Below are 27,555 nucleotides of genomic sequence, written 5' to 3' on the forward strand. Positions count from 1 at the left end.
AAACCTCCAGGAATACGTCCAACCTAAGTCGCTGGCCCTACATGGATATTGTTTGTGAGTCAGTGTACTATGTTCATTTCCCATTACTTCTACAAATTACCCCCCCCCGCGCCCCCCCCCCCCCCCGGCCAGCCCCCCCCCCCCCCCCCCCCACACACACACACGCACAACTCTAAAAACAGCAACAGTAAAAGCCGGAAATGCTCAGCAGGTCAGGTAGCCTTTGTGGAGAAACCGATGTCAGTCGATGTTTCAAGTCTAAAGATCCTTCCTCAGGGCTGCTCCTCAGTGCTCGCTGATCTCCTTTACATCTATTGTTTCCCCAGGGAACACTGCACATAACTTTTTGAAGTACACCATCATCCTGAGTAATCTCGGTGGTGTCCGCTGCTTCTGTCAACGAGCTTTGACAGGTTGACGTCAGAAGCCAAGGAAGCAGGAGAGTCATTTTTTTAATGAATCTGATCAGCTGTTGGTCTGGGGCAAAGAACTGTGAAACTGACCAAGTTTGACAAATGTCAGAAGTCAAATGTCAGGCACTGATTATTGACCTCGCAATGCTTTCAGAGCGAGTTCATATCCCAGGAACAGGACTGCACTCATAGGGAATCCACGAATAGCATTCATGGCTGTTCCTTTAAAAAATACATCCAGTCCTTACAGCTGTGCTCTCCTTTATTGTAAGAGGGAATGGAGTATAAAAGTATAAAATTAGGGAAGTCCTGCTACAACTGTACAGGGTGTAGGTGAGATCACACCTGGAGTACTGCGTACAGTTTTGGTCTCCTTATTTAAGGAGGGATATACTTGCACTGGAGGCAGTTCAAAAAAGGTTCATGAAGTTGATTCCTGAGATGAAGGGGTTGACTTATGAAGGGAGGTTGAGCAGGTTGGGCCTATACTCATTGGAGTTTAGAAGAACGAGAGGTGATCTTATTGAAACGTATAAGATTCTGAGGGGGCTTGACAGGGTAGATGTAGAGAGGATGTTTCCCCGCATGGGGGAATCTGGAACTGGGTCATAGTTTCGGAATAAGGGGTTGCCCAGTTAGAACTGAGATGAGGAGGAATTTCTTCTCTGAGGGTCGTGAATTCTTTAGAATATATTTAAGGTGGAAATAGACAGATTTTTGAACAATAAGGGAGTCAAGGGTTCTGGGGAGTGGGCAGGGAAGTGAAGTTGAGGCCGAGATCAGATCAGCCATGATGTTACTGAATAGCGGAGCAGGCTTGAGGGGCCAAATGGCCTACTCCTGCTCCTATTTCTTATGTTCTTATTAACTACTATGCTACCATTCGCATTATTGGCTATCTGAACGGATTCTGACACCTCATTGATCTCTGATATTAACTGCTATACTTGACTTCCTCTCCAGAAATTGCTGACAAAATCTATAACTTGTTCAATGGCTACACAAGTGGAAAGGAACAACAGACCGCATACAACACACTAATGGACCTGGGCTCGTCCACTCTGCACCGAGTCTATTACCACTACAATCAGGACTACGAACATTTTGGAGAATTCACCTGGCGTTGTGAGGATGAATTGGGACCAAGGTATGTGCATTCCAACCAGATACTGGGTGGAGTGATCCATATTATTCGATTTCACTCAATCTTGTTCCTTCAACCAGTTTGGAAGATAAAACATTATGGTGGGGGGGGGGATGTTCGATCCCGCCTCTGTTGCAGCGTTAACCCGGGCAGGGTGGTAAATTTTGCGCCGGGAAATGGTTTGCAATTTCAGCCGCAAAATACACCAGCTGGGCCCTGAGTGTGGGGCGGAGCACTAAGGGAGGCATTCCACACTTCGCTTAGGGCACTAGGCTGGCTGAACAACTGAAAATCCCAAGCTAAACAGCCAGCCTCCGAGCGCCCGAAGAGAGGCTTCCGTGAAAAGAAATCTGAAAAAAACCCACCAAAAACATTCCCAATGCTTTCCTGATGCTACACCCACAAGACTCGCAACAATAAAAAAATAAAACACAATCGCACTTACCTCAGGTAGACATTCCTTCCTTCACTGCGGCCGTTACAGCTTTTACTGGCGGTCCCACTAGGTGAGTTTCAAATTTCGAGTCGGTGTCGCAACCAGGAGCGATGCACAGCGGCTCGACTCTCCCGAGCGGTACTGCTCCACGCCCCCAGCAAACACGGCACCGAATGTCCCGGCAGGGCGCTGGAAACTGGCCACCCACCCGGAAATGTTCTCCGCCGACATTACCGCCCATCCGCGGCAAAAACAGAGACGGCAACGGACCGAAAATCCAAGCCATGGAGACTAACTCGAGCAAGCACAGGAGCAGTGTTGATGCTGACAGGCAATGCTGTTACTACCTGTAAGTAGTGATAATCATCGGCTGCTGTCGGCCTTATGATTGTCTTCTTTTGCCAAGCACCAGGAACAGGAACCTTCTCCCCAAGGCTCGGAGAAGGAAAAGGATTGGTGGATAAGTGGAACAGACTGATAAAACTGTAGACCAGCATGGCTTATTTGAGGGTCAAGTTACACCGACCAATTACTGGCTATGATTGTAGGGCTGTGTGTTCTTCACAAGCATCAGTATTGACCACACAGTGTATTACCACATTTCAAAATAGAAAAGAAATAAAGTTAAATACTCAGATTACATTGGAGAAAAAAAAGTTAATTTTCAACAAGACTGATGATGGAAAAGATTGGTGGGAAAGCAAATTGTGAGGACACCACAAAAAATCTGCAAAGGGATATAGACAGGCTAAGTGAGTGGGCAAAAATTTGGCAGATGGAGTATAATGTGGGAAAATGTAAGGTTATCCACTTTGGCAGAAATAATAGAAAAGCAAATTATAATTTAAATAGAGAAAAATTGCAAAGTGCTTCAGTACAGAGAGACCTGGGGTCCTTGTGCATGAAATCCAAAAAGTTAGTATGCAGGTACAGCAAGTAATCAGGAAGGCAAATGGAATGTTGGCCATTATTTCAAGGGGGATAGAGTATAAAAGCAGGGAAGTCCTGCTACAACTGTACAGGGTATTGGTGAGGCCACACCTGGAGTACTGCATACAGTTTTGGTCTCCGTATTTAAGGAAGGATATACTTGCATTGGAGGCTGTTCAGAGAAGGTTCACTTGGTTGATTCCGGAGATGAGGGGGTTGAGTAGGTTGGGCCTATACTCATTGGAGTTTAGAAGAATGAGGGGTGATCTCATTGAAACTTATAAGATAATGAGGGGACTCGACAAGGTGGATGCAGAGAGGATATTTCCACTCATAGGGGAAACTAAAACTAGGGGGCATAGTCTCAGAATAAGGGGCCAACCATTTAAACTGAGACGAGGAGGAATTTCTTCTGTCAGAGGGTTGTAAATCTAAGGAATTCTCTGCCCCAGAGAGATGTGGAGGCTGGGTCATTGAATATATTTAAGGAGGAGATCGACAGATTTTTGAGCGATAGGGGAATAAAGGGTTATGGGGAACGGGCAGGGAAGTGGAGCTGAGTCCATGATCAGGTCAACCCTGATCTTATTAAATGGTGGAGCAGGCTCGAGGGGGCAAATGGCCTACTCCTGCTCCTATTTCTTATGTTCTTATGTTCTTATATTCTTATTAAACCTTGAAAATCATTTGATTCTGACTGACCTTTGTAGACTGCATGCCTTGATAACTTCCTCACCTATGGAATTGTCTTGTCCATGCAGTTTGCTTGCCCCATATTTGTGAAGTTTTAGGCTTCTGTTGATGCACTGAAGAGTGGTTGGAACTGGGTGGAATTAAATCAATGAAAAAGAAAATTGGGTGTCAGGTAAAATGGGCTGCCAGTTTGCTGTAGTCTCTTCTGCGCTAGCGCCCAGGATTAATTTTGCTACAGCGTATCTGTGGCCTTAGACCAGTAAATACTGGCTGGCCAATTAGAGGGATTTGACACTGAGAGCACAGGCTGTTGGCACAGGAGAACAGAGGGTCCCAGCTTGAAGCCAGCCCAGCTTCACACCCCTGATTCCCCAAGTGGTTGACCTCCAGTATTCTTCGGGACTATTGCTGTAGTGCCTGGAATAAGCCTGATAATTCCACCTAAACCATGGAGATGCAACTAGATCAGGTGCGTCAACTGTCAAAGGTGCAAAGGCAAGTTGCTTGCTGACCTTTTAGCGTTGAGGATGGTATGTGTCCAAAGACAAGGAGCAAAATCATATCCGAGGAAAATCTAATTTAACGTGAGCCATGTATAATTTTCTCATTGCAACTATCGGTAAAAGTCATTATGCCTGGTCCTTTGGAAAACACAGTATGAATATTCCAGTTTAATTATTCTTACCCATATGGAAAATCAGGAATCCCTTGGGCTGCTATCATCCTTGATTATAGTTTACAAGCACTGATGTTTCTGGAAAAGGTCTCTAGTTAGAAAACAGTGCGTAACTTGAATCCTTTCCTTTACTCAGAAGCAGAATGTCATTTTAATCCTCGACTGCCAGAAACTCCGGAGAATTCCAGACAGGCTCCTGGGCAGGCCATTTTTTTTTTATTTCTGCATTACACGCTATGGCTCTGAAACAAATAGCAATTAAGTGACTTAAATATGAGCAGTGCTTTTATTATTGCAGCATTAATTCTCTACACTGAAGTCCGTGTAAGTGCACCTTGGCTAAATGCACATAACAGATAAATGGTCAGGAAACCCAGATTCAATACAGGAATAGGCAAAGTTAATCAAAGAATATACTTCAGTGATGAAGTTGAGCAAGCTGATTGTGTTTATAGTTCTTTCCTGATCTCGAGGTAGAAGGCTGCCCCGTGACCTGAAGGCTTTGTGCTGTGGCTATGTTGCTATGTTCAAATGAAATACAATTTTCTCCACAAATGAATAAAGAAATGAAGAAACTAACAAATCTGCTGTAAGAAAAAAAATCTATTTGAAGCAAATCACTCCACGGCAAGCGATAATCTTTTCAAACATTACATTTTAACGAGATGACAAGTGCATTTTAGGAATCCAAATCTGTCCACATCTAACCTATTGCTAAAACTCTTTCTGTCAGTAAGTTTGAGCTTCAAGTCCTATAAATCTTGATGGATATTCCAGTGAGGTACTGAGAGAATGCTATTATCCTTTGGAGCAGATTCCAATTAAGGTCCCATATTAAAGAAAGAAAGAATTACATTTATATAGCACCTTTCACAACCACCGACATCTCAAAGCACTTTACAGCCAAGAAGTACTTTTGGAGTGTAGTCACTGTTGTAATGTGGCAGCCAATTTGCGCACAGCAAGCTCCCACAAACAGCAACAGCAATGGGACAATGACCAGATAATCTGTTTTTATTATGTTGATTGAGGGATAAATTTTGTCCTGGACACCAGGGATAACTCCCCTACTCTTCTTCAAAATTGTGCCATGGGATTTTTTGTGTCCACCTGAGAGAGCAGACTGGGCCTCAGTTTAATGTCTCACCTGAAAGACAACACCTCTGACAAGTGCAGCATTCCCTCAGCACTGCACTGGAGTGTCAACCTAGATTTATATGCTGCATAAGGGTCCCTGGAGTAGGACTTGAACCCACAACCTTCTGACTCAGAGGTAAGGGTGCTTACCCACTGAGCCATAACAGTTAGGTCGATTTAAGTATATAAATCGTTGTCCTTGTGACTTGGCGGCTCTCGTCATCGACCGATTAACTTGGGTCATTCCTGTCATTACTGTTTGTAGTGTGTTGCTGGTGCAAAATACCTATTGTGTTCACCTACAAAACAACAGTCATTGAGCTCCAAAAGTAATTCACCATGAAAAATACTTTGAGGCATTTCAATCATGTAACAATGCACTATGTAAATACCGGCATATTTTCCCTTCATTCCAATACACTTCATCCGCCCCCTCAACAATTCTAAGTATACCCGAGACTTGAATAATGCTTCCAATCTGAGACAGACTTTCAACACCTCAGTCATATTTGTGGACAAGATTCAAGAGAAAGGTGGCCAGCTCATAGAACATCCTACTATCACTGGCCACCTCCAACTTCTCTCTTTCTCTCCCACACTGCCTTTCTTGTTTTTCTTTTTGTATTTTATTGATGCTATTATGGTCAACATTCTCTGAACTTTAGCCTGTTAGCTTTTCAAAATCAAACTTAGTGTCACTTAACCACTATTTTCTGATTTGCTTAATTTTCTCTTTTAGATTTCTCCACCGTGGTGACATTGTGCTGAAGGGCCCCATGGCTCTTCACTGAACCATTCTTCCTTAAAAAATACATAACCATGCTCGCGTCTTGTCAGGTAGAAAATGTTTCCTGAGGTCATTCCTAAATGGCCAACTTTGAATTTAAAGGTTATGTCCCTTATTCTGGATCTCGCCCACTAGTATCTACCCTATTGAATCCCTACTTAATATCTGCCCTATTAAATCATTTTAAATACCTCAATTACATCACCTTCTGAACTTGAGGGAATATAAATATAGTTTATCCAACTTGAATTCATCATTTAACCCTTTTAGCCCTGGTATAATTCTGGTGAATCTGCACTGCACCCACTCCAAGGCCAATATATCTTCCACAAAAACATAAGAAGTAGGAGCAGGAGAAGGCCATAAGACCCCTTGAGCCTGCTCTGCAATTCAATAAGATCATGGCTGATTTTTGACGTCTTTCCTGTCCTATTCCCTTGATTCCTTTATAGTCCAAAAAGCTATCTATCTCAGCCTTGAATATGCTCAACGACTTAGCATCCACAACCCTTTGGGGTAGAGAGTTCCAAAGATTCACAACCCTTGAAGTGAAGAAATTCCTTTTCATCTCAGTCTTAAATGGTTGTCCCCTTATCCTGAGACTGTGCCCCCTAGTTTTAGACTCTCAAGCCAAGGGAAACAACCTCTCAGCATCTAGCCTGTCAATCCCCCTCGGAATCTTGTATGTTTCAATGGGCTTATCTCTCATTCTTCTAAACTCCAGAGAGTATCGGCCCAATCTACCCAATCTCTCCTCATAGGACAGCCCTCTCATCCCAGGGATCAATCAAGTGAACCTTTCCTGAACATTGTGCCCCAAACTGAACACAATCATCTAAATGAGGTCGGACTAAGACTCTACACAACTGAAGCAGACCTTTCTCACTCCTGTTGAGAGAAAGGCAAACAATTCATTAGCTTTTTTGATTATTTTTTGTTCCTGTGCACTTGCTTTTAGTGATTTGTGTGCATACAAATATGGGAAATAGATGGGGGAATGCTTGACCATTAAGAATTATTGAAATAAAATCAGAAATGCTGGAAACACGCAGCAGGTCAGACAGCATATGTGGAGAGAGAAACAGAGTTAATGTTTCAGGTCAATGACCTTGCATAAGAACTGTATGATGTTGGAGGTGAACAGTTTTTAAGCAAATATAGAGCCAGGCAAAAGATCTAAGGCAAAAGAGGGTAATAATGGGACAAGTAAAGAAGCAAGAGATTATCCAGAGGAGGTGCCAAAGGTTACTGCAGAGTAGTAGAGTGGGGGGAAAGCATGGAAAATGTGATAAAGATGAAAGGGCTCCCGTGGCCTGGGAATATGATGGAGAAAAGTGGGTAGCACCCAGGAGTGTGTGGACCACCCTCCAGACATGGGTATCCCTACCCGAAACACCAGTCCACAAGTCCTCCCGTCCCAGTGGCTCTGGTCCTCCAGTCCCAGTGGCTCTGGTCCTCCAGTCCCAGTGGCTCTAGTCCTCCTCCAGTCCCAGTGGCTCTGGTCCTCCTCCAGTCCCAGTGGCTCTGGTCCTCCAGTCCCAGTGGCTCTGGTCCTTACCATCCCCAGTGGCTCTGGTCCTCCTCCAGTCCCAGTGGCTCTGGTCCTCCTCCAGTCCCAGTGGCTCTGGTCCTCCTCCAGTCCCAGTGGCTCTGGTCCTCCTCCAGTCCCAGTGGCTCTGGTCCTTACCATCCCCAGTGGCTCTGGTCCTCCTCCAGTCCCAGTGGCTCTGGTCCTCCAGTCCCAGTGGCTCTGGTTCTCCTCCAGTCCCAGTGGCTCTGGTCCTGCAGTCCCAGTGGCTCTGGTCCTCCCAGTCCCAGTGGCTCTGGTTCTCCCAGTCCCAGTGGCTCTGGTCCTCCAGTACCCAGTGGCTCTGGTCCTCCCCCAGTCCCAGTGGCTCTGGTCCTCCTCCAGTCCCAGTGGCTCTGGTCCTCCTCCAGTCCCAGTGACTCTGGCCCTCCAGTACCCAGTGGCTCTGGTCCTCCCAGTCCCAGTGGCTCTGGTCCTCTCAGTCCCAGTGGCTCTGGTCCTCCCAGTCCCAGTGGCTCTGGTCCTCCAGTCCCAGTGGCTCTGGTCCTCCAGTCCCAGTGGCTCTGGTTCTCCAGTCCCAGTGGCTCTGGTCCTCCCAGTCCCAGTGGCTCTGGTCCTCCAGTACCCAGTGGCTCTGGTCCTCCCAGTCCCAGTGGCTCTGGTCCTCCTTGTGGTGTCCCTGCACCTTGCTACAAAATCACACGAGGCATGTACTGCAGACACAGTCACTACGTGACCTTAACCTTTATTCCCAGGACCAAGAAGTGATGATCCTGCATGGGACCTCCCTTTAAATATCTGAATGCCCAGGTGAGGGGTGTCTCCCACAATTTCACCCTCTGTGGTCAAGGTGCGCATTTCTAGGATATATGTGCAGTGTGCAGTGGTTACATGAAGGTTACAGTTGTGTGATGGTTACATTCATGACATCACCTCCCCCTCACGTCTTTTTGTGTCAAAGGTCAAGTCTTTCAGGTGGTCGATGCTCTCTCGTGGAGCGCCGCAGTTGGGGCTCTGGTGGCTGAGCCTTGGCATGCGTCTCTGTCACCTGAGGTGATTCCGGCCTGTCTGGGCTGGCCGCAGGGACTGTGCATGCTGGTGAATGTCCTTGTTGCTCGTCCACTGGCAGTGGTGTGGGTGACATCTCAAGCACTTCCTCAGGTTCCTCAGTGTCTGTGCTGAACCTTTTCTTTACTCGGTTTGTTGCCCATTGTTGCATCTGACCACTATGACCCTATTCCCCTCTTTGCCAATTACGGTGCCCTCAAGCCACTTGGGTCCCAAAGCATGGTTAAGAACAAATACCGGGTCATCCATTTCTATGCACCTTTCCCTTGAGTTTCGATCATGGCACATCATGCCTTCAACAATGTCTGCCAGGGCTGGATGAATGAGGAACAGCCGCGTTTTAAGCGTGCGTTTCATGAGGAGTTCCGCTGGCGGGACTCCCATGAGCGAGTGCGGGCAGAACCTATAGGCCAGCAGGAGGCGCGATAGGCGGTACTGAAGGGAGAGTCCTTGGATACGGAGCATGCCTTGTTTTATGACTTGGACCGCATGTTCTGCCTAGCCATTGGAAGCCGGCTTGAATGCCGCTATCCGGACGTGTTTGATACCATTACCCGACATAAATCCCTGGAATTCATGGCTGGTGAAGCACGGGCCATTGTCGCTGACCAGAATGTCCGGCAAGCCGTGGGTCGCGAAAACCGTACGTAGACTCTCCACGGTGATGGATGTCATGCACGAGTTCAATATGATGCACTCGATCCATTTCGAGTATGCATCGACAACAATCAGGAACATTTTTCCCATGAACGGGCCCCCGTAGTCTACGTGAATACATGACCATGGCCTGGTGGGCCAGGGCCATGGGCTGAGTGGGGCCTCCCTGGGGGCATTGCCCAGCTGGGTGCATGTCGTGCACCTGTGAACCCAGTGTTCCAGGTCTGAGTCAATTCCCGGCCACCATACATGTGACCGGGCAATGGCCTTCATTAGCACGATGCCAGGGTGCTCGCTGTGGAGTTCCTTGATGAATGCTTCCTTTCATTTCTGGGGATTGACTACCCAGCTGCCCCATAGCACGCAGTTGGTTTGGATGGAGAGCTCATCCATCCGTCTGTGAAACGGTCTGACCTCCTCTGGGCACGCCCCGTGTGCGGGCGCCCAATCCCCAGTCAAAACATATTTCTTTATCATGGACAGAAGGGGGTCTCGATTGGTCCAGATTTTGATCTGACGGGCTGTGATAGGGGAGCCTGCGGTGTTAAAAGCCTCAACGGCCATGACCATCTCAGTGCTTTGCTCCGACGCCCTCTCCGTGGTGGCCACTGGGAGCCTGCTGAGCGCGTCAGCACAATTTTCGGTGCCTGGCCAGTGCCGTATGGTGTAGTCATACGCAGCCAGCGTGAGAGCGCATCGCTGTATGCGAGCTGACGCATTGGCATTGACAGCCTTGCTGTCGGACAACAGGGATATTAACGGCTTGTAGTCCGTTTCTAACTCGAACCGTCTACCGAAAAGGTACTGGTGCATCTTTTTCACCCTGTAAACACAAGCGAGTGCTTCCTTTTCGACCATGCCGTATCCACACTCTGCCTGGGAGAGCGACCGGGAGGCATAAGTCACCGGTTGGCGTCGGCCTTCATTACCCTGCTGCAACATGCACTCAACCCCATAGGATGATGCATCACACGTTAAAACCAGTTTTTTACAGGGGTCGTACAAGGTCAACAGCTTGTTAGAACAAAGCAGGTTCCTCGCCCGATTGAAAGCCCGTTCTTGACAGTCCCCCCAAAACCATTCACAACCTTTACGCAGGAGCACGTGTAATGGCTCCAACAATGTGCTTAAGTTCGGCAGAAAGTTCCCGAAATATTCAAAAGTCCCAGGAATTATCGCAACTCCGATGTGTTGCCGGGCCTCGGCGCACAACGGATCGCCTCCGTTTTAGATTCGGTGGGCCGGATCCCGCCTGCGGCAACCCTCCTGCCCAAAAACTCGACCTCTGGGGCCAAAAACACAAACTTGGCCTTTTTCAGCTGCAAGCCTGCCTGGTCCAGTCAGCGTAGCACCTCCTCCAGGTTGTGGAGATGTTCCTCGGTGTCTCGTCCTGTTATTAGGATGTCGTCTTGGAATACGATTGTTCCAGGAATAGATTTGAGCAAGCTTGGATTCTTCAGCCAGTTCCTGAGTCATGTCGGCCGAAGTGAGGTCCAACTTAGTGAACAGCTTGCCACCTGCCAGCGTGGCAAAAAGGTCCTCCGTTCTCGGATGCGGGTATTGGTCCTGCAGGGACACTCGGTTGATGGTGGCCTTGTAGTCGCCACAAATCCTGACCGAGCCATCCGCTTTAAGGACAGGAACGATGGGGCTTGCCCAGTCACTGAATTCCTCGGCCGAAATTATGGTACCCTCTTTGAGCAGCCTGTCCAATTCACATTCAATTTTCTCACGCATCACATACGGCACCACTCTGGCTTTGTGGTGCACTGGTCTGGCATCCGGGGTGATGCGTATCACTACTTTGGTGCCCTTGAAAGTTCTGACACCGGGTTGAAACAGTGACCCGAATTTTTGTAGGACCTGTGAGCATGAACTTCGCTCCACAGATGAAATGGCGTGCACATCCCCCCATTTCCAGTTCATCTCGGCCAGCCAGCTCCTCCCCAAAAGCGCGGGGTCATTTCCCGGGCCAATCCAGAGTAGCAGCCGGTTCTGTGATCCATTGTGTGTGACCACCAAGTTTGCACTGCCTAGCACAGGGATGATCTCTTTGGTGTACGTCCGTAGCTGCGTGTCAATGCGTTCCAGTTTGGGCCTGCTGGTTCTGTGTGGCCATAGTCTCTCAAATTGTTGGACGCTCATAAGTGACTGGCTGGCTCCTGTGTCCAGCTCCATGTGCACCGGGATGCCATTCAATAAAACTTTCATCATCATGGGTGGCGTTTTGGTGTATGAGCTGTGGACTTCAGCTACATGAACCTGCTGAACGTCCGCATCCATGGTTTTGCCCCAAGCATCATCCTGCATTGCAGACCCCTCGTCTGGTTCCTCTGTCTCGTAGATTAGCCTCGCTACAGCCTTTCTGCACATTCTGGCCAAATGTCCACTGAGGTTACAATTCCTACAGATAAATTGCTGGAACCTGCAGTTTTTCGCAGTATGTCTACCCCCGCATCTCCAGCATGAGCTGAGATTGTTGTTAACAAAAGGACTGTTACCAGACATTCCTCTCTGATTGTCCCTTTGGTTGTTTCTAAGTACTCTGGTAGTGGGTGTTAATGGTCCCATCATGGGACGCATTGTTCCTCGTGATGGCGTGAATTGCCGATGCCCTTTCCATTGTCCCTGTTGCGGGCCCACCCTAGAGTCTGTTGCTGCCTGGGCGGTTTTGAATTGCCCTTGCCTGCCTGCGGGGTCCTGAGCTGCGTTCACCATGCTAACTCCCTGGTCCATCGCCACGTTGGAACCAGGGCTGCGTGCATAAATTAGCTTAGTCTCCTCTTCCCCTGCCATGAAGGTCTGAGCTATCAATGCCACCCTTTCTAAAGTCAAGTCCTTGGTCTCTATGAGCTTCCTGAAAATACCAGCATGACTAATGCCCTCAATGAAGAAATCTCTTAACATCTCCCCCCTGCAGTGAACTTACAGAAGCTGGTCAAGCGCCGCAGGTCCGCAACGAAGTCCGAGATGTTTTGTCCCTCCCGACGCCGGTGTGTATAGAACCGGTACCGGGCCATGTGTACGCTACTCGCCTGTTTGAGATGCTCACTGATCAGCTGGCTGAGCTCTTCAAAGGACTTGTCCGCCGGCTTTTGGGGTGCGAGCAGGTCTTTCATCAGTGCATACGTCTGTGATCCGCAGCTGGTCAGTAGATGCGCCCTCCGTTTGTCAGCCGCAGCCGCTCCCAGCCAGTCCTTCGTGACAAAGCTCTGCTGGAGTCTCTCCACGAAATCGTCCCAGCCCTCACCCACACAGTAACGTTCCTCTGTGCCACCGGTGGCCATCCTTGTGGTTCGGTGATTCCCATTTCTCGTCGCCAAATGTGGTGTCCCTGCACCTTGCTACAAAATCACACGAGGCATGACCCTGCGTGGGACCTCCCTTTAAATACCTGAATGCCCAGGTGAGGAGTGTCTCCCACAAGTTCACCCCCTGTGGTCAAGGTGTGCATTTCTAGGATATATGTACAGTGTGCAGTGGTTACATGAAGGTTACAGTTGTGTGATGGTTACATACATGATACTCCTCCAGTCACAGTGGCTCTGCTCCTCCTCCAGTCCCAGTGGCCAACATTCATAGCCAGCAGCTGCAGTCGGAGGAAATGGGAGCATTGGTTAAGATCTAAATTTGTTAAACTCAGTGTTTAGGCCAGAAGGTTGTAAAGTGCCTAGTAGAAAGATGTGATGTTCCTTGAGATTGCATTGAGATTTGATGCCTCAGCCCATCTGCTGCTGAAAACCTCATCCATGCCTTTGTTACCACTGGACTCGACTATTCCATCATCATCATCATAGGCAGTCCCTTGAACAAGGATGACTTGCTTCCACACCAAAAGGCATGAGTTTGCAGATGTTTCAATGGAGGACCCGATATTCCAGTTCTGAACTCCAGGGGTGGAAGATGCCTGTGCTTGGAGTTTTTAACGTGTGATGACTGTTGCACATCAGCCAACACACAGGCTTGACAGAGCTAGGCCTTTATCTAGTGGCAAGGGTAAACCAGGACGACTGGAGACCTGCTCTGCTGCATGGACCTAGTGCGCACACATATCACACTGTGGGCTGGCCCGTGCTGCCCCTGGGCCCTCAGCTCTTCTGGGTCCCGCACCTCCGCCGTGATCTCTCGCCGCTCCTCCACCACGATCTCTCACCGCTCCTCCGCCACAATCTCTCACCGCTCATCCGCCCCGACATTCCCGCCCTTCCGCTGTGCCTGGGCCCGCCGATGTTCCTGCTCACGCTCCAAACGGCGACCTGGGCCTTGATGATGCCACCTTGTCGCCCACCTCGAAGTCGTCAAAACCTTGGGACGACTAGCGCTAGAAGTTGTAGTGGTATGCACTTTTATCCTCCCGACCTGCGGTGGTGTCCCCTCGCAGGTTGGGGTGGCTGACTATTCCAATACTCTTCTCACTAGCCTCCCACCTTGTACCGTCAGTAAACTTGAGCTCATCCAAAACTCTTCTGCCCGTGCCCTAAATCACACCAAGTCCCATTTACCCATCACCCCTGTGCATGCTCTTGGTCCGGCCATGCCTTAAATTTAAAATTCTTCTTCTCAAATGCTCCCATGGTCTTACCCCTCTCTATCTCTGTAACCTCTTCCAGCCCTACAACTATTTCAGATCGTGGCGCTCCTCTAACTCTGGCCTCTTGCACATCCCTGATTTTAATCACTACACCATTGTTGGCTGTGCCTTCAGCTGCCTGGGCCCTAATCTCTGGAATTCCCACCATAAACCTTTCCACCTCTCTACCTCTCTTTCCTCCTTTAAGATGCTCCTTAAAATCTACCTCTTTGACCAAGCTTTTGGTCATCTGCCCTAATATTAAAAGGCAAGTTGTTATTGTCATTGTTGTCTTGGTATATACAGTCTATAGTGGCAATGTCAGTCCTTTTATTGACACAGTCAATAATTGAGAGTTAATCCTATTATGTGCAATCAGGAGTGGAACATTCAGTCTTGTTATATACAATAAGTGGGATAGACAGGCCCACTTTTCACAGTCGCTATTGGGACAGCCAGTCGTGTTGATTTTGGACAGTCAGTTTTAATATTTATAACCTGTAACGAGGCAGTCAGGCCGGTCATATACAATCTGCAGCGAAACTTTCAGCCCTATTCTATACAATCTATAGTGAATCTGTCAGTCTATTTGTCGACCTTGGTTTAGCGACTCATCTGAAAGATGGGACCTCCAACAGTGTAGCACTCACTCAGCACTGCACTGAAGTGTCAGCCTAAATTATGCACTCAAGTCTCTGGAATGGGGTTGAAACCACAGCCTTCTGACTCAGTGAGTGCTACCACTAAGCCAAGGCTGACACCTTGTTGGCCCGTTCATCCTGTTATACTCAGTCTAGTGGGATACTCAGTTGTGTTAATGACGCAGGCTATAATGGAATATTTTTTACATTTCGCTTAAAAGCATGAAGAGAAATATCAAGGCTCCAAAGCAGAGCAGAGCTTTGGGTAAAAATAAGCAGAGTGTGTCAGGAAGGGACAGCGAGAAAGTAACAAAGATAATCGGGCATCAATGACTAAAGTGACATCAGGGAAAAATAGAAAAAAGTCAAAACTAAAGGCACTAAATCTGAATGTGCGAAGCATTCGCAACAAAATCGATGAATTAATAGCGCAGATAGAAATGAACAGGTTTGATCTAATAGCCATTACAGAGACATGTTGCAAAGTGACCAAGGTTGGGAACTAAATATTCCAGGATACTTAACTTTTAGAAGAGACAGGCAAAATGGAAAAGGAGGAGGGGTAGCCCTCATAATCAAGGATGGGATAAAGACAGTAGACAGAAAGAATCTTGGTTCCGAAAATCAAAGAAGTAGAATCAGTTTGGGTGGAGCTAAGAAACAGCAAGGTGTTGGTGGCAGTTGTTTATTGGCCCCCAAACAGTAGTTGTAATGTAGGGCAGGGTATAAATCAGTACATTAGAGGTGTGTGTAACACGGGTAATATAGTAATCATGGAGGACTTTAATCTACATATAGACTGGACAAACCAAATTTGAAGTAATACTGTGGAGGACGAATTCATGGAATGTATACATGATGGTTTTCTAGATCAGGATGTTGAGGAATCAACTGGGGAACAGGCTATTTTAGATCTAGTATTGTGCAATGAGAAAGGGTGAATTAATAACCTGTAGTAAATGGACCTTAGGGAAGAGTGACCATAATATGATAGAATTTCATATTATGTTTGAAAGTGATTTAGTGAAATCCGAAAATAGGGTCTTAAATCTAAACAAAGCAAACTATGTCGATATGAGGGGCGGGTTGACGAAGGTAGATTGGAAACGACATTAAAAGGTATGATGGTAAACAAGCAATGGCTAGCATTTAAAGAATTAATACATAATTTACAACAAATATACATTCCTTTAAGGCACAAAAATCCCACAGGTAAAGTGACCCAATTGTGGGTAACAAGAGCAGTTCAAGATAGTATTAGATAAAAGGAAGAGGCTTTTAATGTTGCCAAAATGTGCAGTAAGTCTGAGGATTGGGAGCATTTTAGAATTCAGCAATGGAGGACAAAGAAATTGAGAAAGAAAGGGAAAATAGAATATTAGAGTAAACTAGCGAGAGTCATAAAAACAGACTGTAAAAGCTTCTCTGGCTTTGTAAAAAGGGAAAGATTAGCGAAAGTAAATGTGGTATCACGGAGACATGGCTTCAGGGTGACCAAGGCTGGGAACTCAACATCCAGGGGTATTCAACATTCAGGAAGGATAGACAGGAAGGAAAAGGAGGTGGGGTGGCATTGCTGGTTAAAGAGGAAATTAACGCAATAGTCAGGAAGGACATTAGCTTGGATGATGTGGAGCTACGGAATACCAAAGGGCAGAAAATGCTTTGGGAGTTGTGTACAGACCATCAAACAGTAGTAGTGAGGTTGGGGACAGTGTCAAACAAGAAATTAGGGATGCGTGCAATAAAGGTACAGCAGTTATCATGGGTGACCTTAATCTACATATTGATTGGGCTAACCAAACTGGTAGCAATGCGATGGAGGAGGATTTCTTGGAGTGTATTAGGGATGGTTTTCTAGACCAATATGTCAAGGAACCAACTAGAGGGCTGGCCATTCTAGACTGGGTGATGTGTAATGAGAAAGGACTAATTAGCAATCTTGTTGTGCGAGGCCCCTTGGGGAAGAATGCCCAAAGTATGGTAGAATTCTTTATTAAGATGGAGAGTGACACAGTTAATTCAGAGACTAGGGTCCTGAACTTAAGGAAAGGTAACTTCGATGGTATGAGACGTGAATTGGCTAGATTAAACTGGTGAGTGACACTTAAAGGGTTGACAGTGGATAGACCATGGCAAACATTTAAAGATCATATGGATGAACTTCAACAATTGTACATCCCTGTCAGGAGTAAAAATAAAACAGGGAAGGTGGCTCAACCGTGGCTAACAAGGGAAATTAAGGATAGTGTTAAATCCAAGGAAGAGCCATATAACTTGGCCAGAAAAAGCAGCAAACCTGAGGACTGGGAGAATTTTATAATTCAGCAGAGGAGGACAAAGGGTTTAATTACGAGGGGGAAAATAGAGTATGAGAGGAAGCTTGCTGGGAACATAAAAACGGACTGCAAAAGCTTCTATAGATATGTGAAGAGAAAAAGATTAGTGAAGACAAACGTGGGTCCCTTGCAGTCAGATTCCGGTGAATTTATAATGGGGAACAAAGAAATGGCGGACCAGTTAAACAAATACTTTGGTTCTGTCTTCATGAAGGAAGACACAAATAACCTTCTGGAAATATGCGGGGACCGAGGGTCTAGTGAGAAGGAGGAACTGAAGGAAATCCTTATTAGGCTTGAAATTGTATTCGGGAAATTGATGGGACTGAAGGCCAATAAATCCCCGCGGCCTGATCATCTGCATCCCAGAGTACTTAAGGAAGTGGCCCTAGAAATAGTGGATGCATTGGTGATCATTTTTCGACAGTTTATCGACTCTGGATCAGTTTCTATGGACTGGAGGGTAGCTAATATAACACCACTTTTTAAGAAAGGAGGGAGATAGAAAATGGGTAATTATAGACTGGTTAGCCTGACATCAGTAATGAGGAAAATGTTGGACTCAATTATTAAAGATGAAATAGCAGCGCATTTGGAAAGCAGTGACAGGATCGGTCCAAGTCAGCATGGATTTATGAAAGGGAAATCATGCTTGACAAATCTTCTAGAATTTTTTGAGGATGTCCACTCTACGAGTTACCAAGGAGAACCAGTGGGTGTATTTGGACGTTCAAAAGACTTTTGACAAGGTCCCACATGAGATTGGTGTGCAAAATTAAAGCACATGGTATTGGAGGTAATGTACTGACGTGGATAGAGAACTGGTTGGCAGACAGGAAGCAGAGAGTCGGCATAAACGGGTCCTTTTCAGAATGGCAGGCAGTGACTAGTGGGGTGCCACAGGGCTCAGTGCTGGGCCCCCAGCTATTTACAATATACATTAATGATTTAGATGAAGGAATTGAGTGTAATATCTCCAAGTTTGCAGATGACACTAAACTAGGTGGCGGTGTGAACTATGAGGAGGAAGCTAAGCGGCTGCAGGGTGACTTGAACAGGTTAGGTGAATGGGCAAACGTGTGGCAGATGCAGTATAATATGGATAAATGTGAGGTTATCCACTTTGGTGGCAAAAACACGAAGGCAGAATATTATCTGAATGGCGGCAGATTAGGAAAAGGGGAGGTGCAACGAGACCTGGGTGTCATGGTACATCAGTCATTGAAAGTTGGCATGCAGATACAGCAGGCATTGAAGAAGGCATATGTATTGTTGGCCTTCATAGCTAGGGGATTTGAGTATAGGAGCAGGGAGGTCTTACTGCAGTTGTACAGGGGCTTAGTTAGGCCTCACCTGGAATATTGTGTTCAGTTTTGGTCTGCTAATCTGAGGAAAGATGTTCTTGCTATTGAGGGAGTGCAGCGAATATTCACCAGACTGATTCCCGGGATGACAGGACTGACATATGAGAAGAGACTGGATCGACTGGGCCTGTATTCACTGGAGTTTAAAAGGATGAGATGGGATCTCATAGAAACATATAAAATCCTGACGGGACTGAACAGGTTAGATGCAGGAAGAATGTTCCCAATGTTGGGGAAGTCCAGAACCAGGGGACATAGTCTAAGGATAAGGGGTAAGCCATTTAGTACTGAGATGAGGGGAAACTTCTTCACTCAGAGAGTTGTTAACCTGTGGAATTCCCTATCGCAGAGAGTTGTTGATGCCAGTTCATTGGATATGTTCAAGAGGGAGTTGCTTATGGCCGTTACAGCTAAAGGGATCAAGGGGTATGGAGAGAAAGCAGGAAAGGTGTACTGAGGTGAATGATCAGCCATGATCTTATTGAATGGTGGTGCAGGCTCGAGGGGCCGAATGGCCTATTCCTGCACCTATTTTCTATGTTTCTATGTTCCTTACAGGCTGAGACAGGAGAAATTATAATGGGGAATAAGGAAATGGCAGAGAAATTAAACAAATATTTTGTATCTGTCTTCACGGAAGAAGACGCAAAAAACCTCCTGGAAATAGTGGAGAACCAAGGGTCTCGCGAGAATGAGGAGCTGATAGAAATTAGTATTAGTAAAAAAATAGTACTGGAGAAATTAATGGGACTGAAAGATGATAAATCCCCTGGACCCCTAATGGCCGACAACCTCGGGGTTTCAAAGAGGTGGCTATAGAGATAATGGATGTATTGGTTGTCATCTTCCAAAATTCCATAGATTCTAGAACGGTTCCCGCGGATTAGAAGGTAGCAAATGTAACTCCACTATTTAAGAAAAGAGGGAGAGAGAAAACAGGGAACTACAGATCAGTTAGCCTGACATCAGGGAAATGGTAAAATCTATTATTAAGGACGTGGTAACAGAAGGACTTAGAAAATAATAATAGGATTGGGCAATTAACACAGATTTATGAAAGGGAAATCATGTTTGACAAATCTATTAGAGTTTTTTGCAGTTGTAACGAGCAGAATAGATAAGGGAGGACCAGTGGATGTGGTGTATTTGGATTTTCAGAAGGCATTCAATAAGGTGCCACACAAGAGGTTATTAAACAAAATTAAGGCTCATGGGATAGGGGGTAATGTACTAGCATGGATTGAGGATTTGTTAACGGACAGCAAACAGAGAGTAGGAATAAACGGGTCATTTTCGGGTTGGCAGGCTGTAATTAGTGGGGTACTGCAAGACTCTGTGCTTGGGCCTTAGCTATTCATAATCTATATCAATGTTTTGGATAAGGGGACTAAATATAATATATCCAAGCTAGGTGGGAATGGTGTTCAAAGGGACCTGGGTGTCCTTTTGCACGAATCACTGAAAGTTAACATGCAGGTACAGCAAGCAATTAAGAAAGCAAATGGTATATTAACCTTTATTACAAGACGATTTGAGTATAAGAATAAAGACGTCTTGCTGCAATTATATAGGGCTCCAGTGAGACCGCACCTGGGGTATTGTGCACAGTTTTGGTCTCCTTACCTAAGGAAGGATATACTTACCATAGAGGGAATGCAATGAAAGCACCAGACTGATTCCTGGGATGGGGGGATTGTCCTATGAGGAGCGATTGAGATTGAATAGACTAGGCCTAAATTCTCTTGTTTAGAAGAATGAGAGGTGATCTCCTCTCATTGAAACATACAAAATTCTTACAGGGCTTGACAGGGTGGATGCAGTAAGGATGTTTCCCCTGGCTGAGGAGTCTGGAACCAGGGGTTATAGACTCAGAATAATGGGTCGGCCATTTAGGACTGAGATGAGGAGAAATGTCTTCACTCAGAGGGTGGTGAATCTTTGGAATTCTCTACCACAGACAGCTCTGGAGGCTTAGTCGTTGAGTATATTCAATACAGAGTTCAATAGATTTTTGGATATTAAGGAAATCAAGGGATATGGGGATAGTGCAGGAAAGTGGAGTTGAGGTAGAAGATCAGCCATGATCTTATTGAATGGTGGAGAAGGCTCAAGGGGCCGAATAGCCTATTCCTGCTCCTATTTCTTATGTTCTTACATCATTAATAAAACATGTGCACCCGACAATTTGAAGCAATTATATATCATAAAATCTTTGAATTTGAAACTTAAAGGAATAGTATTTTGTTGAACTCCCATCTGTATTAATAGTCTTTTCTTCACTATTTGGTGTAAATTCCTAGTCCTGTACATGTGAACAAAAGTGACTTCAAAGTAACTGTAAAACTAACCTCTCTCATTCTTCCCCTCTCTTTCCCCCTCTCATTCTTCCCTGTGCTCTTTCTCGGTTCGTTCTTCCTCTTTTTCTCCCTCTTTCTTATCCCTCCATCTGTTTCTTCCCCTCTTTGCATCTTCTTTTCACTCTTTCCCCTCTTTTCACTCTCTCTCTCCTTGCCTCTTTCTCTTCCCTTCTCCATCTCTCTTCTCCCATTCCTCTTCCCCATCTCTTACTCTCCCCTTCTCGCTCTGATTTTCCCCTTCTCCACTTATGTTTGTGGTCCACTTCTCTTTTTCTACCCCTCCTCTCCTTTCTCCCACCCACTCCTCCATTGTCTTTCTTTCTCTTTCTCAATTTCTCTCTCTCCCTCACTCTTCATTCCGTTTTTTCCTTTTCTCTCTCTCCCTCTTCCCCTTTCTCTCTCTCTCTCTCTCTCTCTCTCCATCTTGTCTGTCATACACACACACGCACGCACGCACGCGCACACACACACCTTCCCGTTCTTTCACCTGCAGGAAGGCTGGCCTGGTCCTGTCCAAGTTGGAAGAGCTCAGCAGCTGGTGCAGGAGCCTGCTGCGGGAGCCCAAGATTGTCCTGCGTCGGCTCTCCTTCAAGTACCTCTCATGCCGCTACAGTGAAATGAAGCCTTCAGGAATAAACTGGCAAGAGCTGAGCACAGAGGTCAAAAAGATTTGCGATGAGCAGCTCCTGACGGTGCTGTACAATGACTATGGAGAGCACAAAGAGTTCTGACAGAGGAATGCACTTCATGTCCATCCCTCCACCCGCCCCCCATCCCCCAGCCCCCCGCACCACCTCCGGCAGCTGTTTTACACACAGTCCACACGGCCTTCTGGGTAAAAATGTTGCTTGGCCCTCCGCGCAGTTGTTTTGTGGAGCTCATTAAACCCCAGGCTCACTTTGGTCCAGCTGTAAAACTTTGAGTCTGTTTGAATAGTGTCAGCCAAACATGTGGATCGTTTGATTTTAACTTCTTCGCTGGAAGCTGGAAGAATTGGAGAAGGAATCGGCTGGGGCTGACCCTGTTTGCATTACGTGAATCTCCATAGCTGAGTCTATTCCTCTGCTGTCTTAGGGCCCACAAACTATTGATATTGTTTAGTTTGTAAACATTCAATCATTGTTGCAAATTGGAAATGTTTCATTTAACGCTCAATGACACTTAAGGCCTATTGTCAAGTCCAACACTGCACAAGCAGTGGGATCGTGGTTGTGTTTTGGGGTGGGATCATGCATTTAGTTCAGGAGTTTGCTGCACTGATGATGATAAACTCTCCCATGTTAACATAGCACCTCGTGTCATTCTTAGAGATAGTCTGCTATTGCTCCTAATGTCAGCCTTATAAAGAGGGTTTGCTGTGGTATTGGTTCCCTAAGGCAGAGCACTGAGTTACCCATGACGGAGGGGTTACTGTGGTACCTAGTGTTCCATTGTAAAAAGATGTTACTATTATGCACAGTGCCCCAGGGATGAAGAGATTTTACCATAACATCTGATGCCCTCACACAACAAGGGGTTCTATGGTTCCTTGTGGCCCCTTCTATAAGGGGTTTCGAACTAATCACTCCATACCATGAGAGGCAGAAGTAAATGAAGACATTTGATGAGCTTCTAGTACCGTGTTTATATTTTGGGAAGTTTACAACAGCTTACTTAAAAATCCAACTATGATCCAATACTGGATGGTTGGCAATCCTAGTGGCACCAAACCATATACCTAACACGCATGCACACACACCCAAATATAATCCCCAGCTTCTCTTCCCCACTACAAACCATCTTCTTAAACCCCTCGCCCCTGCCTCCTCCACCCTCACCTCCAACAACAAGTGCGAAGAGCTCACGGACTTCTTTGTCACTAAGATTGAGACCAACCATTTTAGCTGCCTCTGCCGCTTTCCTCTCTTCCCCTAGCCCACCAGGCTAAGACTCCCCCTGCTCTTGCCCTGAACTCGCATCTTTCTCCAGTTTCTCTCCTATCTCCCCATCCTGCCATCTTGTGCATGAGACCCACCTCCTGCTCCTTCAAACCTATTTCCACCAAACTGCTGACTGCCCAACTTCTATTCCTGGCTCCCTAGTTGACATTGTTAATGGTTCTCTCTCCTCAGGTACTGATCCCCTCCCCTTCAAATCTGCTGTCATCACCCCTCTTTTTTTTAAAAACTTACCATTGATCCTTCTGTCCTTGCAAACGACACCCCTTCTTCAACCTCCCTTTCCTCTGCAAAGTCCTTGAGCATGCATTTGCCTCCCAAATCCATGCGCATCTTACCCTCAACTCCATGTTTGAATCCATCCAATAAGGGTTCTGCCATAGTACAGAAACAGCTCTTATCAAAGTCACAAAATGACATCCTCTATAACTGTGACAATGCTAAACTATCCCTCCTGATCCCGCTCAACTTGTCTGCAGCCTTTGACATGGTTGACCACACCATCCTCCTCCAACGCCTCTCCACCGTCAACCAGCTGGGTGGGACTGCACTCGCCTGGTTCCGTTCTTATCTATCCAGTCATAGCCAGAGAATCACCTGCAATGGATTATCTTCCCATCTCTGTACCATTACCTCTGGAGTCCCCCAAGGATCTATCCTTGGACCTCTCCTATTTCTCATCTAAATACTGTCTTTCGGCGACATCATCCGAAAACACAATATCAGGTTCCTTATGTACGCTGACGACACCCAGCTCTACCTCACCACCACCTCACTCTCGACACCTCCACAGTCTCTGAATTGTCCCACTACTTGTCCGACATCCAGTACTGGATGAGCAGAAATTTTCTCCAACTAAATATTAGGAAGACTGAAGCCATTGTCTTCAGCCTCAGCTCATCACTGCTGAAACCCTCATCCATGCCTTAGTTACCTCTGGATTTGTTTATTCCAATGCACTAGATGTCGGACTCCCATCTTACACCCTACATAAACTTGAGCTCATCCAAAACTCTGCTGCCTGTATCCTAACTCGCATCAAGTCCCGTTCACCCATCACCCCTGTGTTCGCTAACCTACGTAGTCTGGCAATGCCTCAAATTTAAAATTGTCATCCTTATTTTCAAATCCCTCCATGGCATCATTCTTCCCTATATCTGTAATCTCCCCCAGCCCAAAAATCCTCAGAGATCTCGGCACTTCTCTAATTCTGGCCTCTTACGCATTCCCAATTTTAATCACTCCACCATTGGCGGCCGTGCCTTCAGCTGCCTAGGCCCTGAGTTCTGGAATTCCCTCCCTAAACCTTTCTGCCTCTCTACCTCTCTCTCCACCTTTAAGACGCTGCTTAAAACCTACCTCTTTGGCCAAGCTTTTGGTCACCCATCCTAATATCTCCTTGTGTGGTTTGGTGTTAAATATTGTTTGATAACACTCCTGTGAAGCGCCTTGGGACGTTTTATGACTTTAAAGGCGCTATATAAATGCAAGTTGTTGTTGTTGTTACATGCACACTTACACACATGGTACATTTTATGCAAAAACAATCTGCTTCCTCTAAATGGTCTGATTCGTGATGGTTTCTGTAATATTAGCAACTGGTCTTAGTTCACTCGTTGCTGCGGCTTCAGAGACGGTGAATCAACAGTAAGAAACCGAGTGAGGCAGAGTGACCTATGGTAACTAATAGGTTGGGTCCCCCCCCGCTCATCAATATATACCTGTAAACTACAGCCGTGGTTGCTTAGATCCCTAGGAAATGACTGCACTTAATGCACCCAGAGTCAGGAGAGAGAGGAGCATCAGACAGGATGGCAAAGGGATCTAAGCAACCACGGCTGTAGTTTACAGGTATATATTGATGAGCGGGGGGGGACCCGACCTATTAGTTACCATAGGTCACTCTGCCTCACTCGGTTTCTTACTGTTGATTCACCGTCTCTGAAGCCGCAGCAACGAGTGAACTAAGACCAGTTGCTAATATTACAGAAACCATCACGGATCGGACCATTTAGAAGAAGCAGATTGTTTTTTTTTGCAGCATAGTAATATTAAAAACATCACAGGTTTGGCCTGCTCCTATGATTGATAAAGGGTAGGGTGGACTACCATGTCATCTGGCGCCCTCTTTTGGAAAGGTACCTGCTGGACTCACTTATAGAAATGGGATCAGTGGAGGAGTACTCCTATTATAGAAAGGATTTACCATGTCACCTAGTGCATTCCCTTAATGGGGTGATACTCCACTTGTAGTCTTAAGTCCAGTCCCTTGTTCAGTACCTCAGTCGACAGTGTTTGTTTGACACTATAGTCCTCTCCAAAAACTGCAGTAATCTATTGGATAGTGTTCCACATCTTGCCCTTGTATAATTGCAAACATATCCTGGCTGATTACTCACAATGAAACAATTCTTCAAGCATTCCCCAGCATGCAGATTAGATCAGAGTAGATTAGTAAATTCCTGCCCCACATTAGGTAGTGATATAAATCCATTGACTGATAGACAGGTGCATGGTCTGCAATTAAGTGTTTTAATATTTATTCAGAATAGGCTTTTTATATATAACAAAATCACTAACTTTTAAGAGTATTGTAGCAAAGGTATGGTTGTTAAAGGATGTGATGTAACATTTTACACTGCTCTTTGTTAAAACAGATTGACCGACTGCTATCACTTTATTAACCATCACAAAACAAACCAGTAAAAGCTGGTCATCTGGTTGTGCCGGCTAAAAGACAGCATTCCCCAAACCAGAGCTACACCACAATAATGAACATTTCAGCATGCAGCAAGGACCAGCAGATAGTCCTGTGACGTAAAGCTGAAACCAATTGCACATTGCGCCTTAATCATCTCTCTGCTCCATTCCAGTGTAAAACACCGTGATCCCCTCATTCAAACCTCACTCAGAGTCCTGTGCTTTAATTATCTCTCTTCCCTATTCCAATGTAAAACACACTGAAAGCCTTCATTCTGTCCCTATCCAGCTGCACAGCAAGCAACAGTTTGTTCTAGCTTTATTATTTTAATAGCTGGAAACACATTACCGTAACGCCCAAATCAACATACCGCACGTAGTCTCTAGGACATTGATAATGTGACAATTCCAGTGCTGTCCTTGTACACAACCTCTTTGTAGAATTCATAACTAGTCAACCCTTGTCGCTTCTTCCTGTATCTCTGTGCCCATTTACACTTCCAACTTGAGCTTAGGTCTGCTCCAATATTTGAGGTCTGGTTTCTGGTATACATTCCATGAATTGGCTCTGAGTGTTACCATGGTACAGTACAATACAATCCCCATCAGCATGTTTGGATAATCGCAACTCTTATGGACAGCCTGTCTGTGCATGTCATTCAGTTCAACTTGTTTGATTTCCATCCCCCCCTCCCCTACTTCTCTATCCCCTTGTGAACCCCTCACCCCATCCTCCCCTTCCTTCCCTCCAGGCCCCATTTCCACCATCTTCGTTCTCCTCTGCTACCTCTTCTCCTGTTCTTCCCTTCAATTATCACACTGGCTACCGGCAGCCACCTCTTGCCTATGGCCTCTCTCTGTGCATATGTCTCATTGATTGATGCATGGTTTCTTTGGCATCCATCCACAAGCCTGTAACCACTTTCCCGATCAGTAGAGCTATGGCTCCATCCTTGGTTATTGGTGTTTAACACTTGCATTACTCAAATCAGATATTGATGTATGAGTGAGATCTTTCACGCAATCAGGAACACTAAATTAACGGACAATGATCGAGTCCAAAGGGTGAATGTAAAGCCTTTTTTCGAAAGTCTTGAGCACTACAGTCTGCATGCGACCTGTGTCTGTGTATGTGTTTTAACATTGTGAATTTAAAATTAAATGGGGTTCTCAAAGCAGCTCTGCCCTGTGTCGGACTCTTAAAGCGGTGCTCAGACAAGCAACGAAGGCCGGCATTGTTCTCTGTTTGTCACCACACAGAAGAAAGCTTTTCAGGGGAGAGTGCATCTGCGCATCACCTTTTGATGTTCTGAAGTGTTACACACAGGAATTATTGCCCTGCAAAGCAAAACGAAAGTTCCGCAGCACTCCTTCATAAAATAAGGAAGTCCAAGTATAAAACTCCACACATCTCCCCACAATTCCCCCGCCAGTTAAACAAAGCAATAACACAAGAGTGCTGCATCACCTCCATTAGCAAGCACAGCATCAAAAGCCAAGTAAACCTCTCTCAGCGTCACTGTTCTGCCAACATAAGTCCTGCTATTTTGGCAGCAGCTCTTTAATAGCTGACAGTGTTGGCAGCATCTCGGATTGTGAACTTTCAACCTTTTTGCACTGCTGAATAATCAGGAATACTATACAGTGACCTGGTGCCTTCCTTCACCCCACAGAGTAAGCAGGTGCTGTATGGAGTGGACTTTGTTGCACCAATGGTGTGTTATCTCCAGGTGAGACCACACCTGCAGTACTGCACACAGTTTTTGTCTCCTTCTTTAAGGAGGGATAAACTTGCACTGGAGGCAGTACAGAGAAGGTTCACGAGGTTAATTCCTGAGATGAAGGGGTTGTCTTATGAAGAAAGGTTGAGCAGGTTGAGCCTATACTCATTGGAGTTCAGAAGAATGAGAGGTGATCTTATTGAAACATGTAAGATTCTGAAGGGGCTCGACAGGGTAGATGCAGAGAAGATGTTTCCCCTCATGGGGGAATCTAGAACTAGGGGACATAATTTCAGAATAAGGTGTCGCCCAGTTAAAACGGAAATGAGGAGGAATTTATTTTCTCAGAGGGTCGTGAATCTTTGGAATTCTCTACCCCAGAGAGCTGTGGAGGCTGGGTCATTGAAAATATTTAAGGTGGAGATAGACAGATTTTTGAATGATAAGGGAGTCAAGG

At 46.0% G+C, this 27,555-nt stretch overlaps 1 protein-coding gene across 1 annotated transcript in view; it reads left to right on the forward strand.

Annotated features, from left to right (window-relative positions):
• The window catches only part of astn1 (astrotactin 1), a 3,463,295-nt gene extending 3,441,824 nt beyond the window's left edge, over positions 1-21,471 (forward strand). The window contains exons 25-26 of the mRNA XM_070888265.1: positions 1,377-1,560; positions 21,234-21,471. Coding sequence (XP_070744366.1) covers positions 1,377-1,560; positions 21,234-21,471 — 422 coding nt within the window. The remainder of the gene's footprint in view (positions 1-1,376; positions 1,561-21,233) is intronic.
• Positions 21,472-27,555: the final 6,084 nt, after the last annotated feature.

The sequence above is a fragment of the Pristiophorus japonicus genome, chromosome 8 (genome assembly GCF_044704955.1).
Source record: "Pristiophorus japonicus isolate sPriJap1 chromosome 8, sPriJap1.hap1, whole genome shotgun sequence".
Classification (NCBI taxonomy): Eukaryota; Metazoa; Chordata; class Chondrichthyes; family Pristiophoridae; genus Pristiophorus; species Pristiophorus japonicus.